Source organism: Salvelinus sp. IW2-2015, linkage group LG19 (genome assembly GCF_002910315.2).
Source record: "Salvelinus sp. IW2-2015 linkage group LG19, ASM291031v2, whole genome shotgun sequence".
Classification (NCBI taxonomy): Eukaryota; Metazoa; Chordata; class Actinopteri; order Salmoniformes; family Salmonidae; genus Salvelinus; species Salvelinus sp. IW2-2015.
The window spans coordinates 8,414,479-8,434,153 of record NC_036859.1 but is presented as its reverse complement, the minus strand read 5'-3'; the positions used below and the strand labels follow the sequence as shown (position 1 = coordinate 8,434,153).

Genomic DNA, 19,675 nt, shown 5'->3' with positions numbered 1-19,675 from the left:
ATAGCGCCCCCTGTTGTTAGCTCATATCTCTCTCTACCTGACGCTCTTCCATTGGGAGTGAGATCTGGGGTGATGGTGATGACCTCAATAGCCTAAYGCCAGTGTTGGGTGGATTACTTTCTAAATGTAATCAGTTACCGTTACTAGTTATCTGTCCAAAATTGTAATCAGTAACGTAACTTTTGGATTACCCAAACTCAGTAATGTAGTCTAATTACGGCAGGTAGCCTAGTGCTTATATTGTTGGGCCAGGAACCAAAAGATTGCTGGATCAAATCCCTGAGCTGACAAGGTAAAAATCTGTTGTTCTGCCCCTGAACACGGCAGTTAACCCAGTGTTTCCTCATAGGCTGTCATTGTGAATAAGAATTTGTTCCTTACTGACGTGCCTCGTTAAAGAAAGGTAAAGTAACATTTAGTTACTTTGAGATGACTTTCCCCTCAAGAGGTATTAGAAGACAAAAATGTATGTTACCAATGTAACGACATCTAAATGTAATTTTATGGTTATGTAGGCTTCTTCTAACCCATTGCTTTCTAATACATATAATAATAATAATATTAAATTATATTTTCACATGAATGTATATAATTTATAAATCCAAAAATGGATGTAGCAACTACAGATTGTCCCTTTAAGGCTATCAAAAGTGTGCGAGTTTGAACATGTGTCCATTAGCCCTATGGAATTAGATTGAGCAATAAAAGCTCCACTTTTATTCCATAGGCTGGGATCCGCACTGTGCATCTGTTGCAAGAGCACATTTTTTCACTGGCTGTCCACTGGTTTCAAAAACAATGATTGATAGGCAGCTTTCTGAATTTAAAAGTAATCCTCAAAGTAATCATCTAGTTTTTCAAAAGTATCTGTAATCCGATTACAATATTTTTTACGGGTAACGTAACGGATTACAGTTACATATTTGTTGTAATCCCTTACATGTAACGGATTACGTGTAATCCATTACTTCCCAGCCCTGCCTAAGGCTATGACAACTACACAATAAGAACTGTAACACTGTCAACATAAAAAGGGTCTTAAAACCAGCAACTTTGCTGTTATGGTATAAGCGCACTACCGTGCCATAACGATCCAGACCTCTTGGCAAAGGTCATACTATGCTTACATCGACCGTATACAGGTAGTCCACTGAGGCAAGCACGCACCACAGCCATTATTACACACTCTGTTCTAAAAAAAGTCAGACTCCATCCTGTGCAGGCTGTGAAAGCGTAGAGGAAGAACAAAGAGAGGGGGTTGCGTCCACCCACACCTTCTCTCTCTCAATGGAGTGGCTACAGAGAAACCCAGTGGATATCTCTTAAGAGAAAAGACACAGGTCCTTTACTGCAGCCTGTTATAGCTGTTTATCACACCCCGACTTGGAAGTCTACGATCTTTAATTCCGCCCTATCCACGTCTAATATTGCTTTCAACAGGGTCACGCGAGTTGTACGTGTTTTGTTTAGAGCTCTACCTAGAGAGTTTGAGATTGAGGTAAATCGAGGTCTTTTATCATATTGAAACTTGTTCAGCTCGATAGAGAGTGTGAGAGTGTGTAACTTTTGTGCTGACCTCAATAGAGACAGAGGGAGAATTTACTGTGTGTGAGACCTGTATGTGAATTGTATGTGTTCGCCATACACTTTCCATCTCAGTGTATGGGGCCATTCTCAGGTCCGGGCGGGGCCCTTAGTACAGGGTGTTTGTGTTTCTCCAGGGTCCTATTCTGAACGTCTTTGTGTCATTTCGGTTGCTCAGGCGAAACCATCCCATCCCCCATAATGCACCATAATGGAACCAGGAAGAGCATCTGGTGCTTTGAGACCGAAACCCATCGCCTCACATCGACCCGTCACTCACCGCCGCAGACCATAATGCCGTTTTCACCACCTTATTTTTCTCCAAACCCACGACAGACTGCGCAATCACAAAGACCCAATTAGCCGAGAGCGGGTGGCAGCTTCGCTGTGGAGCTGGTGTCCAATCACATCGAGCTGTGGAGAGCAGGGGCCTATCGAACGCGGGTGCCAGTGGGCAGACCCTCGCCACGGGTCGGAGGTGACACAGTGACATTATGGAGTTGCAGGCCGTTGTTTAGGCTCGTTGGTGTCAGTGTAGTTTTGATTGATGACCGTCGTGATGGTGTTTCCATTCTCCTGTGGGATTCCCAGATCTGAAGAGTGAACTCCCACTGCGGCCCCCGAGCCTTCGGCCCCCACACACACGTTTTGTTCCTATAGGGCCCCAGATGGCTCCTACTGCCCACACATCTATATTGTGTGTGTGTGTGTGTGTGTGTGTGTGTGTGTGAGAGAGAGAGTTTGTGTGTGTGTGAGCACCCCTCAACCCCTTAGGGATACTCTAGCTTCCCTTAATTACTAGAAAGCCTAAACCCACCAAAACCCACTAACCCGCAGAAGAGCTCCTGAAGACACAGTGAAGTCATCTTGGCCCTCTCCAAACCCCCTCCTCAAATCACCAACTAACTCCTCATGCCTCCCACAGACACCATCGGGTACTCGTCATAGAAGTAGTGATAAAAGGAGTCATGGGGAGAAGTTCACAGAAGGGCCCTTTAACAGTGTGACAAATATAAGTCTAACTGCTTTGTAGACACATCGCTGAGAAGGATAGGGGGAAGCTTGTGTATGGAGAGATGTTGGACATGTGTTGTGTGTGTGTGTGTGTAAGGAGCTCGGGCAACGAGATATTTTTCAAATAGCATGTCTCACTCTCGCTCTCTCTCTGTGTTAGAAACACGACGGTCAGTTCACAGTGATCCAGTTGGTGGGCATGCTGCGTGGCATCGCGTCGGGCATGAAGTACCTGTCTGACATGAGCTACGTTCACCGAGACCTGGCTGCCCGCAACATCCTGGTCAACAGCAACCTGGTCTCTCTCTCTCTATGTGTGTGTGTGTGTGTGTGTGTGTGTGTGTGTGTGTGTGTGTGTGTGTGTGTGTGTGTATATATATGTATGAATGAGCTGCAGGTCTGGTAAAGGCTCTAGGGATGTAAAAGATATGTGGGTGGTTAAGACAGAAGAACAAAGGAGGAGAAGAAGAGGACAGAAGTGTTGCTAGTGGAGCTTCTGTATGGGGCCTTTCAAAAACCTCCTCCTATATCACGTACACTCCACGAACAAGAGTACGGGTTAACTGACAACACAATCTGTGCTATTATATTGGGGCTCAAAAATAGAAAGAGGGTAGCAGATATTTGTGTGTGTGTGTGTGTATGTTCACGTGTGTGACCAGAGCCCACAGTTAACGGAGCATCATTAACATGCCTGAGGCGTAGTGGCGAGACCTAGGGATCGCTAGCATCTGTCACACCACTCTGAGGGAGCACAGACACACACACACATGAGTGTACACACAGCTGACGTGATTCCACTGAGCCACCGGCTGCTCTAAGGGAGGGCTGGGGGAGAGTTGGCGGAATAAGACTCCAGGTGCATCAAGTCTAGCATGATGGTCCTCTCCTCTCTTTTCCTTCATATGCTCTGATGAAAGGACTAAAGAGGTCAAATCCCCTTGCAATCCTCTGCCATAATGCTGGCATTTGTGTGTGTGTGTGTGTGTGTGTGTGTGTGTGTGTGTGTGTGTGTGTGTGTGTGTGTGTGTGTGTGTGTGTGTGTGTGTGTGTGTGTGTGTGTGTGTGAAAAAAGGTTTAAGTTGCCAACAGAGGAAGAAGAGGGCAGCAGCAGGTGTCGTCAGTAAACCCAGGAGGAGTGTGTGTCCTTTTATTTGTTTGCTTACTTTGACACTAAACGAACACAGCCAGGGAACCTCTCCCCTCTTTTATTCTTCTTTCTCTCCCCCCTCCCTCTCGTTCTATTGCTGTCTTTTCTTGTTAACATGTGGTAGAAAGATAACTTTTTACGCGTTAATCTATGTGTGGGTATCTGTGAGTGCGTGAGTCAGTGTGTGCGGTTATGTAAAGTGAAGTGATATGATGCAGAACACGTTTGTTCTCTCCATCCATCCATCTGTTGTGCTGGCGTCTTGTTGGCGGCTCGCTCCTCAGGAACAGGGGAACACTTTCTCCAACTGGTACACTAAGGCAGAATGAACAGATCACTGCAGTCCCAAGGGAAAGAGAGAGACGGGTAGAGTGAGTGAGAGAAATCGAGAGAGAGAGAGAGAGAGAGGCAGTGAGTGACTGGGAAAGAAAGATAGGAAAAAGAGAGAGGGTTGTGGGGTGGTGGTAGATTCCGTGGTGGCCTTGGTTGTGTCTGTCTGTCAGCACAGTCTGCGGCGCACACTCTCAGGTCACCTGGTGACCCCGCAGGCTCCATCCTGCCTCTCACCCCATGCATGTGTGCTTGTTTGTATGTGTGTGTATGTTTGACCAAACCACACGAAAACTGACAATACACCTCTCAACATCTCCCTCTCTCGCACACCCTGAGGTCTCCGACACGACTCACATGGTTATATATAACCAACCGCGAATAGTTCCAAAGTGTGTGTGTCTTGGGTGCGCGTTTGTCCTTACTTCCAGAGGGAATGTACTATGATTCTCATCCGTCTTGGTAGTTTGTGTCACTCTGTTGATGGATGCTATTCATCAAGGAAAAAGGCTTAGGGCTAACTACTATTCACCAGCCATTAATTATGTCAGTCAAGAGGATGCTCCGCTGTATGTGTGCGTGTGACATTCTAGAATGAGAATCGTTATAATCTAGTATCTAAATCGTTGCTGGTAATTCACACTTAATGACACAGTACTTGTTCAACTGGAGAGGACTCGAGGAACACAAGCTTCCACTGAAAGTTTAAGGCAACGTCTTTGCAGCTTCTGTTGCCCCACAGCCCATGCAGGAGAGAGGTGACCAGAGGACACCGTGTGTGGGTGGGCAACTCAAAGGGACTCCCTCCTGCCTTTTCCACCATTTTGGGAGGGCGAGTGGGAGAGAGGCCCAAGGCGAGACATATGTGGACAGGGAATACTTTCTTTCTTGCTCTCACACACACACACACACACACACACGTGTTTMCTTATGCAAACATTTAGCTCTTTTGTGTTGGACAACATTCGCGCTGAACTCAAACACACATCAACACTCACATGCCACTGTATGGGAGCACCACTAAATAAACACAGACTCACATGCCACTGTTACTGAAAACAAACACATGATTACAGGGCACAAGAGCCACAATAAATCAAAGTGGCAGAGGAGGTGGGGAGAGAAGAAGGGAGAGAGAGAGAGAGAGGAAGAGTGAGTGAGCAAAAGAGATTAAAGGTGTCTTCTCAGAGATGGATCTCTCTGTAGATCTCTCTTTGAGTGAGCACAGGGAAGGAAACAAAGTGAACTGTGTTATGAGGGAGATTACTTGGGGATTAGATGTAAACAGATGATTGCACATATCAGGCCCTTGTTGCACTGATGAGACAGGACAGACAGACGTGCGCACACACACACACACACACACACACACACACACACACACACACACACACTACAAAGCAGCTCTACACCAGCCCTCTGATAACAAAGCATTAACTTGGGTATTACATAGCAAAGCTTTGAGAGCAGAAAGGAGAGAAGAGAAGACAGAAAACAAGGAAGAGAACAGTAGACTCTCCCAACAGGAAGTTGGTTTTGAGATCCGTCACTCGTCACCTTTGACTTCCTGTTTCTGTCTGTTGACAGCCCCCTCCGCCATGTTTGTTCTTTCACACCAAACTAACAACACTCACACACATGCAGGAGGAGGGTGAAGGAGGGAAGTGTCAAATAACCAATCATCACTTCTTTCTTTGCCTTCTTCATCTCTCAGTACTTCAAGGATGAGAGGACAACAAGYCCCTGTGTTTTGCATGGCAGAGACAGAGAGAGAGAGCGAGACAGACAGGGAGAGACAAACACCAAGATAGACCAACTCACGGAGAGTTCCTCTGAACCTGCTTGATCCATTTGTATTTTTTATAGGTGTTATTCACCATCTTCTACTGGCTGATTCTACCCCAAATCTGGGAGCTCCGGGATCGAGGTTATGTCTATTGGTTTGTGCTACACTTAGAACTCTCCACCATGTTTTCATTCCTTCTCTCTCTGCCTAAACTGAGGATGATCAAAGCATGGGGCTGGCTGACACATCTCCAGGACTGGGCTCATCAAAGTCAATGATAGTCTACAGATCAGCTGGAAGGCTTGCTCTGATGCCACTGCATTCTGGAGATAGAGTTTATCAGTCCGTACCAAAGGACTGAGACTTCGGGGGGTCACCAGGGTCAGAGGTAGCTGACTGGAGTATACCAAAAGACTCCAAGGTGRGGGGGATGCACAAGGTCAAAGACTGCTGGACAATGAACACTAGAGCCAGTCAGTGCAGATATGACACCGACAGACATGAGAGGGTCAGACAGAGACCAAGAGCTTGCATATGTGCCTATCAATGATTTATACATACACTACATGACTGCCTCCGCGCCTCCATTTTACTACTCCCCCACCGTTGTGAAAAAGATTTTGGAAGCTATAGAAATGCATTTATTAATGTCTACATTCATTTTTACCACGTTTATTCTATTACAGACAACTTGATGCATACTTTTAAATGATATTATGTGAGCTGAACATACAAATACATTTTTTAAACATTTTCAGAGTAGTTATGTTACTGTCCCCACAACAACAAAATAATACTTAAATACATGTTATTTTGTCCTTGAAACATTTAATTGAAATACTGTACATTCCRATGGAGGACTGCTTCTTCTGAGGAGTACCAATATGGCTGACGGGAGGCTTCAAAGCTTCTCATTGGCCAATACAAAGCAATGGCAATCTAGTGTTTATATACATCATTGATGTCTACTGACAAATCTAACAATACAGAATGGAATGAGATTATACTAAATCTATTCATGCAGATTACATTTATTTTAATTGTAATTACTGTACCATATCCCCCTCCACTGATTATGATTAAACAACATTAACAAAAAGGCTGTGGAGTGTGGAGTGTGGGTGTGGGTGGTGGGTGAGTGAAAACCTTGAGATGAGTGTGTCAACATCCTACCTAAGGGCACAGTGAGCCATGCATTCAGACATCGCTGAGAAGTTCTGATCTTGTTTAAAACAGAAACATGCACCCTTTCCTCCACATCAGCACTCTGCGGTGACAGTTTATGGATGGCAATGCACCATTTCAGAGTACACAAATTCAACTGCTGATATAGATATTTCAGCACAAATATGATCTTATGTGAGAGACCGTTAGACATCCTCTAACTTTTCCTTTGAACTTTTCAATATCAGAAGAGGCATATGTAGGAGGTCAACACAATATAATAGCCATATCTAGGAAAATCAAAGTTCCAGAGGCTGGTATAAGAGGTCGTYCAATAAGTTGTGTAGTGAATCACATGTTGATGATGTAAAGAATATTTGCTGGTGTGTAATGAGGAGCAACCAGACGCGGCACTTGACACATTTATGAAATTGCTTATTCCATTTACTAACAAGCACGCACCCGTTAAAAAAATGACTGTAAAAATGGTTAAATACCCTTGGATTGATGAGGAWTTMWAAAAGTGTATGGTTGAGAGGGATGAGGCAAAAGGTATGGCAAATAAGTCTGGCAGCKKAACTGATTGGCAAACGTAGTGCAAATTAAGAAATCATGTGACGAAGCTAAATAAAAATAAASTATACTATGAAACAAAGATACATGATATAAAGAATGATAGTAAAAACCTTTGGGGCACATTAAATTACATTTTGGGGAAAAAGCCAACTCGGCTCCATCATTCATTGAAACATCAGATGGCTCATCCATCACAAAAGCCCGCTGATATTGCCAACGACTTTAATGACTTTTTCATTGGCAAGATAAGCAAACTTAGGGATGACATGCCAACAACAAATGCTGACACTACACATCCACTTATATCGGACCAAATTATGAAAGACAAGAATTTTAGTTTTGAATTCCATAAAGTCGATGTGGAAGAGGTGAAAAAAGTTTTGTTGTCTATCAACAATGACAAGCCACCGGGGTCTGACAATCTGGATGGATAATTACTGAGGATAATAGCAGACGATATTGCCACTCTTATTTTTAAGCCTACTAGAAAGTGTGTGCCCTCAGGCCTGGAGGGAAGCAAAAGTCATTCCGCTACCTAAGAAATAGTTAAGCCCCCTTTACTGGCTCAAATAGCCAACCAATCAGCCTGTTATCAACCCTAGTAAACTTCTGGATAAAATTGTGTTTGACCAGATACAATGCTATTTTACAGTAAAGCACACCCACAGCCTCGCCTCGTTGGGGCAGGAAGTCCAAATAAGGCTTGTGGTGTGGAGCCAGGGGCTGCAAGATATCTCCCCTCAATAACCACTCCCCTCACCTCTCCCTGCCATCTGCCACAGCATTCTTTAACTAGGACCCTTTTTTTCTCCACTTCCATGCCTGAATGACGTGCCCAAAGTAAACTGCCTGTAGCTCAGGCCCTGAAGCAGGATGTGCATATAATTGGTACCATTGGAAAAAATACACTTTGAAGTTTGTAGAAATGTTAAAATAATGTAGGAGAATATAACACAATAAATATGGTAGGAGAAAATCCAAAGAAAAACCAACTAGATTTTAAATATTTTTTATTTAGAGACCATCCGCTTAGAAATACAAGGAAAGGTCATATTGAAAATTAGCTCCCGGATGCAATTTCTATGGCTTCCACATTGTGTCAGCAGTCTAATTCCAAGGTTTCAGGCTTGTAACTTAAAAAAAAGAAAATATCAGTTTTTAGTAGAAGGACACAGTCTTGGAAATTATTTTTTGCGTGCGCCATGAAGACATTATGAACCTGCTAAAATCGGTTTCCTATTGAACGTACTTCTTTCCGAAAGAAATTATAGTTTGATTACATTTTAGGGTATCTGAGGAGTAAATAGAAGATGTATTTGACTTGTTGAAACAAAATTTAGGGGTAGATTTTTGGATTCCTTTCTCTGCAAGTTGAACGAGTGGATTACTCAAATCGATGGTGCCAACTAAATTAACTTTTTGGGATATAAAAAAGGATTTTATCTAACAAAACGACACTACATGTTATAGCTGGGACACTTTGGATGACAAATCAGAGGAATACTGTTCAAAAGTAAGTGAATACTTAATAATTTTATGTGAATGTATGAAACCTGTGCCGGTGGAAAATATTTTTGATGTGAAGCTGTCCTCAAACAATCACATGGCATGTTTTCGCTGTATAGGCTACTATAAATCGGACAACGCAGTTAGATTAACAAGTATTTAAGATTTCAGCCGATATATGACACTTAAATATACATAAATGTTTAAAATCCATAATATTTATAATTGTTTATTTGAATTGCGCYCCCTCCAGTTTCACTGGAAGTTGTCCTGCTAGCCTTAAGAAGTTTAAATGGAAGCCTCTCAAACCTAATCCAGGTAGAATCAGGAATTCCCCAGGGTAGCTGTTAAGGCCCTTTGCTTTTTTCAATCTTTACTAACGACATGCCACTAACTTTGAGTAAAGCCAGAGTGTCTATGTATGCTGATGACTTAACACTATACACGTCAGCTACTACAGCAACTGAAATGACTAACATTTAACAAAGAGTTGCAGTTAGTTTCAGAGTCGGTGGCAAGGAATAAGTTAGCCCTAAATATTTCTAAAACTAAAAGCATTGTATTTGGGACAAATCATTCACTAAACCCTAAACCTCAACTAAATCTTGTAATAAATAAATTGGAAATTGAGCAAGTTGAGATGACWAAACTGCTTGGAGTAACCCTGGATTGTAAACTGTCAAGGTCAAAGCATATTGATACAACAGTAGCTAYGATGGGGAGAAGTATGTCCATTATAAAGCGCTGCTCTGTCTTCCTAACAACACGATCAACAAGGCAGGTCCTACAGACCCTAGTTTTGTCGCACCTTGACTACTGTTCAGTCTTMTGGTCAGGTGCCACAAAAAAGGACTTACAGTAGATTGGCAATTGGCTTAGAACAGGGCAGCACGSCTGGCCCTTGGATGTACACAGAGAGCTAATATTAATGTCAATCTCTCCTGGCTCATAGTGGAGAAGAGATTAACTTCATCACTACTTGTATTTATGTATTGACATGTTAAATGCACCGAGCTGTCTATTTGAAAAAACACCTTATGGAACAGCGGGGACTGTGAAGCAACACATATAGGCACAGACACATGCATACACACACACACGCGCACGCACACACACACACACACACGCACATACGATAACATACGCACTATACATACACATGGATTTAGTACTGTAGATATGTGGTAGTGGTGGACTAGGGGCCTGAGGGCACACCGTGTGTTGTGAAATCTGTGAATGTGTTATAATGTTTTTAAAATTMTATAAATTGGCTTAATTTTACTGGACCCCAGCAGCTAATGGGTATCCATAATATATACAAATACATTGTCCCAAACTCACACCCACACTGTCACTCCCCCGCTAATATGTTGTTCAATTGGAGTATTACTAAAATACTTTATGTGAAAAACACTTAATGTAGRTGACCCAAAATCAATAGGCTACTTCTCAGAAATCTGTATGTGGATGGCTTTTCAATAGCAGCTGCAAATATATTGGAGAGTTTAAAGWGGCTTAATGACAAAAAAGCATTTGAAAATTGTCAGAGTTGCCACAGAAGTAGCAAATGCTGAGTTCTATTCAYCTATTATTGATTTGAGCTTTTATCAATTGATTTGAAGCTATTAGGCCKTATTCAACTGTTCAAAAACGTACTTGAAACATGCACTTTTTATTGATCTTCTGTAGTTAGGCCACCTATATTTTCTTTCATAGTGCTGCACCAGATTCTGGGCTCAATCGAACCCACATAGTTGTATTTACCCAATAGCTATTTTTCTCATGGCATTTGTTATTGAGACTAATGTTGAGTGCTGCATGAGGACACAATAATAGCATTTATTTTATCTAGGTCAGGTGATCTGGGTTTGCTCTTGTCAGCTTTCTGCAGGAACCACTAAATAGGTCACGGTACAGACGAGGGGTTTTGACAACCTGCTATTGTTTCATAACTTTATCACAAACACTTTCATACAGAGGAGGCTGCCTCATAATTATGGCTGGAGCAGAATGGCATCAAACCGTAAACCATGTGTTTGATACCATTCCACTTACTCCGATCCAGCCATTCCCACAAGCCTGTTCTCTCCAACATTTTTTAAAAATTGAACCTTTATTTAACAGGYCATGTCAGTTAAGAACAAATTCTGAATATTAGAGTTTGAATATCAAACATGACAGCTAAACACTTGATCACCACACCTTTTTATGCCAATGTGGGGTGATGTTACTCTGTTTGGGAAAACTCGAGGGGAGCCTGAGTTGGCCTTGAGCATGCAACCCTCTGTCAGCCCAACGATTCATTAGGCCTAGATGTCCGTACCTTTAGATTAAGTCCCTAGATTTGTAAGGACACTACTGTATGCATATCAGTCAAAACACACACCATTCAAGCACCATTAGATAAGCCCCTATGATATGACCTTAACCAGGTTATAAGGCCCGAACTAAACAGGTCATGTGAACAGGCAATGTTTGCATCTCTGTCAGCCATCACGCAGAGATGGGCTTCCTGTCCTCAATTTAGTAACCACAGGTTAGGAGTGAAGGACATGATTGACATGTATCAGTATCATCAACAAACACWCACTCGCATGCACACACCTGTTTGTAGGGGTATATAGGAGCAGTCAGTAGGCGTGTTTGGTGTATCTTCTCGATTCCTACGTACCATCACCATGGCTCCCACATACCTGGAGACAATCCTGCTTCTCTGCTGCGTTGTGACCATGTTCAGTTCAACCTCAGCTGCATGTAAGTTTACCTGGTAACCAATTTACCTGTTTAAGCGTTTTCCCCATGTAAATGTACCACTTTTGTTTTACCAAGGTCTGATAAGGTCTAGCTGTGAGACCTGCCGACTCTGTTTTGGGGTCATGTTGGTTAGGTTAGATCAGATTAGAAGACTATATTGTAGTTCACAGAATAGATTACAGTGAAAGAAACATTTGACATTCATGTTCTTGTGGTCTGCATGTGTGTGTGGCATGTGGCTGACTGATGTTTGTGGTTCAGACGGTCCTAGGAGACTTTACTGTTGTGTGGAGTACCAGGAAAAGCCTGTACCTTACCAGCAGATAAAAGGCTACCAACTACAGAGTTCCACGGAGGTGTGCAACATGCTATCATGTAAGCCCTGAACAAAGTATACACACACACACCTTTACCATACTCTTAGAATGTATGCTTATATTTTGTCATCTCTATGYGGTCAAGGGTTAAAGCTACAGTCCTTAATTGAAACAATAACAAAGCGGGACCCCGCCTCTGTTTTGGAAAAAAGCTGAGGTATGGGCCTGGAGAAATATAACCACTCTCAAATTCATAGACAGAGCAATGGWTGCCAGGACTGACCATCCACGATATAAAAAAGGTTGTTTTAACCATGTTGAGGCTATATTGTTTTGTTTACATTGTTGACAAGCATTGGCGCTAAACAAGCTTACGTACTGTGCGTTTTCTGTTGTAGCTTCTACACCGTGAAGAACAAAAAGGTGTGCGCCACAGTTAAGGACGAATGGGTGAGGAAGGCTCTGGCTCTTCTCAGGTACACAAACACACTTCTCTTAGGACACACATGCTGCTTTTCAACTGTAACACCAGTGTTACACTAGTGTATACTCCTTAATGTTATACTAAGGAGCCAAATGCATACTAATGCCAAAAGCATTCTCATGTAACTGCACACACCAAAATGTCTCAAAACTACAAATATACCAAAACTACAAGACTGGATGTCAATCGAACTTGCCATACAGGTTTTACCCAGTGTCTTCATGTACAAACTACTGCCTTCTAAAAAAAGAAAATCACACGAGTCTGCTACAAAATGTCCTGAGTTTCATATTCTGTGTTATATGCAGCTCCAAACTGAAGAAGATGTCTAGCAGCAACACTGTGACGGGCAACCCCCACACCGCCCCGAACTGAAAGGAACATTCAACCACAGCAACGCAACATTCTCCTACATCACCAGTAATCACAACATTCAGTAATGTGGTGAAATAATGCAGATATTATTTTCAAAATATAATGCATTCCATTCGCTCTGATGTTTGCTGTTGTTGACGATTGTAGTACTCTGTTCATGCTTAAGCTTACAGGGGTCCTCTGAATCCACAATATAAGCTAGTAAGTCAACGGCTTCAATTAATTATATTTTTCTACATTTAAATGTTGAACGTTTGTTTCTTTTAAGGTCGGCAGAYATAAAGAATTTGAGATATTGCCAGCCTTGATTATTTATTTGAGTCCCATTACTGTAGAACTAGAGCTGACAACGGCATGGACGTTAGTTGTGAATGTGATTGAAACCTCGTTCAACAGTACAGTGCAAAACTAGAACCCATCGCGACTTCAAATGATCACCTGAGACAAACCAAGAGGTTGGGAAAATAACTGTATATTTAATCATTTTGAATTATATAAAGCCAATTTATACAATGTCATTTTCTCAATTCCAGTTAAGGCACAACACATCCATCATGTTATCAGGTGTGTGRARTTGTGTTTAGAAGACGCCGTAGCACATCTGCTGGAAGGTGTCCATACGTGCCACTTCACAGATGATGTCACCGGTGGCCGTGTCCTTGTCGTCCTCGCTCTCGAGGGGCTTGGGGACCGGCGTGCCCTGCTTGAGGTCATACATCAGCTGGAGGGGACACAACACAGTTACAAGGCAGACCAGTATAATCACAATATAGGCCTAGACACAAAAGAAACAGGGACACACTCATCCTCTGTRGTGCAAGACAAGCTAACAAGGTCCGAGTTGGAAGTAGATGCAGAAACTTCACATCAATGCCATTGTATGTGCTCTACCTGGAGGTACTCCTTGAAGTTGATGGACTTGTAGTTGTCCTTGTCCGCTGTATTGAACATTTCTTTCCTGGCCTCCATAGTTGATGCATCGTTGACCATGTTCAGAGAAGCYCAACTGTCAGGGGGTAGAGGGAGGTAAGTCTGTGTTAGTAGTAGCCACTTTTTATTCAAGTGTGATGGTTTAAAACCACGACTCACAATAAGACTACTAGTAGGCCAACCTCATTATTGTAGATGGCATTTATGTGCATGTGCTGCCACCTACAGCCCCCTAGACTTGAGCTAAATACCACCGAGTAGCCACACGACATCAAGTCACGCCTGAATGTACTACGTTCACTCACAACTCGCTGAAGTCCAGCAGGCGGTCTTTGTTGGTGTCAAAAATCTCAAACTGCCGTCTCAGYTTGAGCAGGTCATCAGCTGTCCAGTGGGGAAACTCGTTCTTCAGATCCAACACGCTGGTGTTCCAGTCGTAGCTGTACTCTACACGCAGGCAGACACACACGGGTTACATTTATAAAAACACAGCAGGCCAAATAATCCACACAAGTAGTAAATACTTTCTGAACACACCCTTTTGACCTCAGATTGGTGATGTTAGTAGAAAAGTTGATAGGCAACACGATGACACAAMATCAATTGCTTAAAAACCGATCAATATCTTTGGTTTTGTACTGCTGATTTTGTCAACAGGGGGGGTCGCAGGACTTAGAACGCAGCTATTATTTTATTTCTCAAATGGCACGGATAATTCGGGGGCGGTCTCTCTACAAAAGTCGCTGGCCCACACCAATACACGGATTTGATATTCAAACTATCTCTTCAATAGCAACCAACCATTGTCACTGTTGATATCCTATGGAGGGTTGTGATTCGTTGAAGTTAACTATCAGAAAAGGTGATTTGTTCCCTTTTACGTGATTGCTGCCTGCCGAAATCAACATCCGCCATTCCAAAATATAGATAGAAGCCTTTTTACAAATTCTCATCAAACCAACCATGCATATGTTAATTCCAAGTTTCCGTACGGCCTTTGTATAATGTACGTTTAAATAGCACATACTACCCAAACGRTTGCCCCCGTTCTATTGARTTCAACGTGTGGTGATATGAGTGAWTAACAAAGTGTTGTTACGTTACACTTCCCACGTTGACTCACTTCAATCAAAATGCAACACTTCAAGATGTAGCTTGTCCTCTACCAGTGAAACACAAATGATTCCCAGATTTCGTATGGTTTTTGAGTTGTGCTAGTGAACAGAATGTGGAACCTAATCCCCCCCCCTCTCGCTCTATTGATTTCAACTTGATATCGATATGAGTAATTGACAATACAGTGTTGCGTTTCTCTTTGTTTTGGCAACCCCCTTATCAAAATTCAACACTGAAATGTAGCTGACTATCTTCTGCAGGTTGTCCTCTAATCCATCATGTAAAAAAGATATCCAGTTTCCATGTGTTTTTTTAGTTGTGTTAGTTTCAACAGCACGTACAACCTGATTTCCCCCCTAATCAATGAGTAATATATTGTCACTTGTCAAAACAACAGGGTTTTTGGTGCGTGTGCAGTTTATAAGGTGCTCGTTTCAAAAAAATACAAGTCATATGATTACTATTGTTGCACATGTATGTGTAAGATAATACACTTTAATGTTTAGGTTTTCAATATATCAAACTGTTTCTGCATTGTGGTTATTGATTTGGAACTTCAAAACTGTTGTGGCATCGGGCTATTTATTAAAATGTCTTGTCAACAAGAGCAGCAACAGCATCATTTTCAACAAAAGTTTTAGGAATATAAATGGAATTTTCAACATGAATTAAGTCCAAAAACATGCCCGTGATTGACTTATTTGATGATATACCAGAACTCACCAACATGAGTTTGCCTTGCCTACGTTAAGATGGAGCATTTGGCTGTTAAGGCTGTATTTCTTCATTATTTTATAGTCCTTTAAAATTTCTCTCATCAATTTTTWTTWWTTTTTTTCATGATTATTGTATTTATTATATTTGTATTTAACATTTTCTGTGTGTCCCTGATATCACTTTCCACCCTGTTACTTTGTAGTAATTCTCCTTTATGAAAACAGCCCCTTCCCACAATGACATCAAGTTCAGGATGTGCCATTATTTTTTGGGTGGGGCATTGCTGTGGGGACTTGCTTCCATTCAGCCACATGAGCATTAGTGAGGTCGGGCATTGATGTTGGGCGATTAGGCCTGGCTCACAGTCGGCGTTTCAATTCCAATTCCTGATAGGGTTGAGGTCAGGGCTCTGTGCAGGCTAGTCAAGTTCTTCCACACCAATCTCTCGACAAACCATTTTTGTATGGACCTCGCTTTGTGTGCGGGGGAATTGRCATGCTGAAACAGGAAAGGGCCTTCCCCAAAATGTTACCACGAAGTTGGTGATGGTGAAGCGTGATTCATCACTCCAGAGTCCAATGGCGGCGAGCTTTACACCACTCCAGCCGATGCTTGGCGTTGCGCATGGTGATCTTAGGCTTGTTGTGAGGCTGCTCAGCCATGGAAACCCATTTCATGAAGCTCCAGACGAACAGTTTTTGTGCTGACATTACTTCCAGAGGTAGTTTGGAACTCGGTAGTGAGTGTTGCAACCGAGGACAGACAATTTTTACACGCTTCAGCATTCAGTGGTCCCAATCTGTGAGCTTGTGTGGCCTTACTACTTCGTGGCTGAGCTGTTGTTGCTCCTAGATGTTTCCACTTACAATAACAGCACTTACAGTTGACCGGGGCAGCTCTAGCAAGGCAGAAATTTGACGAACTGACTTGTTGGAAAGGTGGCATCATATGATGGTGCCACATTTAAAGTCACTAAGCTCTTCAGTAAGGCCATTCTACTGCCAATGTTTGTCAATGGAGATCGCATGGCTGTGTGCTCGATTTAATACACCTGTCAGCAAGTGCTGAAATAGCCAAATCCACTAATTTGAAGGTGGATAGTATAGTGTATATACACTCAGTTTGATCTATTTTCCCATGTTTGACAATGGTCTGCTTGTCTAATCCATACATTTCCACCCTGTTGTTAGGCTAAATTATAGAGAAAAGTAATACAATTTAACCGGTTAGGATTATGCAATGACTGTATGGGATTCATTTTACGCACCTAACAGGGATATAAGATTATTCAATGACTGTATGGGATTAGTTTTTTGCACCTAACAGGAATTTGTGCCTGAGTTTGACCAATATGTTTTTCCTGAAAGTCAAACATTATTTTTTTGTATTTAACTAGGCAAGTAAGTTAAGAACAAATTCTTATTTACAATGACCACCTACCCAGCCTCCCCTAAACCAGACAACACTGGACCAACACCTCCCTATGGGACTCCCAATCACAGCCAGTTGTGATACAGCCCAGGATCGAACCAGAGTCTGCAGTGACGCCTCTAGCACTGAGATGCAGTGCCAAAGACCGCTGCGCCACTTGGGAGCCCGAGTAGTTCTGATAGGATATTTAACAAATATTATGAGGTCCAAACTCACTGTCAAATTTGGCGGACTCTTTGATAGAGCGGATCCTCTGCTGGATCATGTCGTATGTGTAGCTCAGGTTAATCTCATGCATTTCCATTGCAAAATTCATCTCGTCGGAGTCTGGTGTGGCGTTTGGAAACAAGAATGGTACATTAGCCATGCACAGGTTATTCACTTAGCATTTAGCTACTAACGGTTTTAACGTCATTACCTTCATTTAAATCAGGATCCACATAACTTTCTGGCTCTTTCACCAGTGGATATGACAACGACATCCCCATCTTGCAAACTATGTTACCGTGGCTAGTTTGCACCTGTCAAGAATACAAAGTACAGTACATTTAGGATAGGAGTTGATTAGCTGCTGGCCAACAGTTCGATAAGTAACGTTAGCTAGCTAGGTAACGTTACGTTAACGGTTCCAACTAGTGATATTTTGCATAATCATTCGAATAATTTCGCTCGATTTGTTTACCGAAAGACACGACATCTAACTTAGCTAACTAACGTTATACATTTCTCCACAAACCTCCGTGTCACTTCATTTGATAGACTGGCTCRAGGTGAAATGTTAATAATATCACTAGCCAAAGTTAGATGGTTAGCTAGGAAGCAAATGACTAGAAAGGTCAGTTTGGAATTTCAGATATTTGAAAGGAAACGTCAGAATGTCGCGTGTCAAGAAACCAGGTGAGTGCGAGATCGTGCATACATCTAGGACCTTTCTATCCCCTTCCATCTACACTGGTGCAGCAGGTCACAACATATTTCCACGTAGTTTTCATTTCTGTTAAGCGTCCACCATATTGCATCAACTGTAATGCAAGCCCTAGAAACMGATGGCGCTTCGAAGTCAGTGTAAATGAAAGAGTTGAAATAAGGAAAGGTCCATACGTGTTGAAGGCAAGCTGCAATGCTAAGTTGAATCCGCCTGGTGGCGACAAGAATCTATAAGTAGAGGCGATTCAGCCAAAATGTGGTTCYGAATGAAGAAATGAATGGAGTATAAAGCCAATTAATCCATGCAAATGGCGAATGTACAATACGCAGGACTCATGTTTATAACGAAATGACTAAACGATTGAGTATAAGATGGGATAGCAAAGGATTCAGTTGTTTTATTTGGTATAAATACTTGACATAAATTCTTACATCTCCAGTTTATTTAAACTTTGAAATAGGCTGTTGACCTTTGACTTTAAGATGTACATCATATGAATTAACTAAATGTTAATAGCATATAGCAAACTGCAATTCATACAAAGCCATTCAATCTACATATAAAACCCCCAATAAATACTTCAACTGGCAATAAATAATAAATACACCAGTTTCTCTCATAATATCTAGATGGCTTTAAATGTACCTTCTTTAGCATAAATAATGTAATAGTTTATAATTTCAATTACAGGTTTAAACAACGCTATCCCTCAAGTTCAGCGAGTGACGATGATGATGATGGTGAAGAGCGTCCTCTATGGGGATGTGGTGCGGGAGGTGGCGTTGGTGTTCTGTGMGTCCAGTGACTTTCTGGCCGTCCTAGAAGAAACGGCAGCAAAAAGAAGCATTTCAACTTTCCATCAACCATTTATTTATTTTACATCCAGTCTTTTCTCCTATGGCGCTTGTGCAGGTCTTTATGCAGGTCACCTACTCTAGCCAGCCATGAAAATATGTAACCGGTGAGTATTACAGGATTAGCCTACAGTGAGTACTACACTATGTATATGACTGACTATTGATCACTCATTGGTTGTATTGTTGATGACTTACTCCAGTTGAAAGAATGCTTTTCGAACCCAGGACTCTTTCCAATGGCTGCAGATGGTCTCTCCATCTTCAGTCTCGAAGCTGTGTGGAACACAAGATGACAACATTTAGACAGCTGTCCTACTCTTGTCCTAACTCGTTCATCTGACTGGAGGTTGTAAAAGTGGGCCTAATACATTTTATATTTGTGAAGTTCTATGTTCTGTTGGGATGGGCAGGTTCTTACATGACAGCATTGACGCAGGGAAGGGCCTTTTTCTGCAATCTGGCGCCGATGATGGGAACTGTGATTTTCTGCTTGGAGACCTTTGTGCAACAGTTGTGAACCTTGTTTGCATCTAAAGAATTAAAGAAGCATATGTGGTTTAGTACAAAATGTTTTAACCCACCACCACCACCCCGCTCTAATTTCCCCTAGTACAGCATATTTGTAATAACAAAATTTAGTCCAGAAAATATTGTAT

General features: G+C 42.1%; 2 protein-coding genes across 5 annotated transcripts; one reads left to right on the top strand and one right to left on the bottom strand.

Moving 5' to 3' along the window:
• The first annotated feature begins 11,704 nt into the window (after positions 1–11,704).
• Positions 11,705–13,341, top strand: LOC111979004 (C-C motif chemokine 20). Its single transcript, XM_024009270.1, has 4 exons — positions 11,705–11,864; positions 12,126–12,243; positions 12,580–12,657; positions 12,974–13,341. Exons 1-4 carry the CDS (start codon positions 11,789–11,791, stop codon positions 13,038–13,040), a joined length of 339 nt encoding a protein of 112 aa, XP_023865038.1. The 5' UTR covers positions 11,705–11,788; the 3' UTR covers positions 13,041–13,341.
• A 151-nt stretch (positions 13,342–13,492) lies between these two features.
• Positions 13,493–18,421, bottom strand: si:ch211-122l24.6 (calcium-binding protein J). 4 transcript variants are annotated; one of them, XM_024009269.1, is made up of 6 exons: positions 18,336–18,421; positions 17,653–17,755; positions 17,451–17,561; positions 14,276–14,417; positions 13,932–14,046; positions 13,493–13,761 (listed from the first exon to the last, which is right to left on the bottom strand). In XM_024009269.1, the coding sequence occupies exons 2-6, from the start codon at positions 17,720–17,722 to the stop codon at positions 13,621–13,623; spliced, it is 579 nt and encodes a 192-aa protein (XP_023865037.1). In that variant the 5' UTR covers positions 17,723–17,755; positions 18,336–18,421; the 3' UTR covers positions 13,493–13,620. The 4 variants fall into 4 exon arrangements, with proteins under 4 accessions (XP_023865037.1, XP_023865036.1, XP_023865035.1 ...); XM_024009268.2 differs by lacking the exon at positions 18,336–18,421 and adding an exon at positions 17,971–18,327; XM_024009267.2 differs by lacking the exon at positions 18,336–18,421 and adding an exon at positions 18,154–18,327.
• Positions 18,422–19,675: the final 1,254 nt, after the last annotated feature.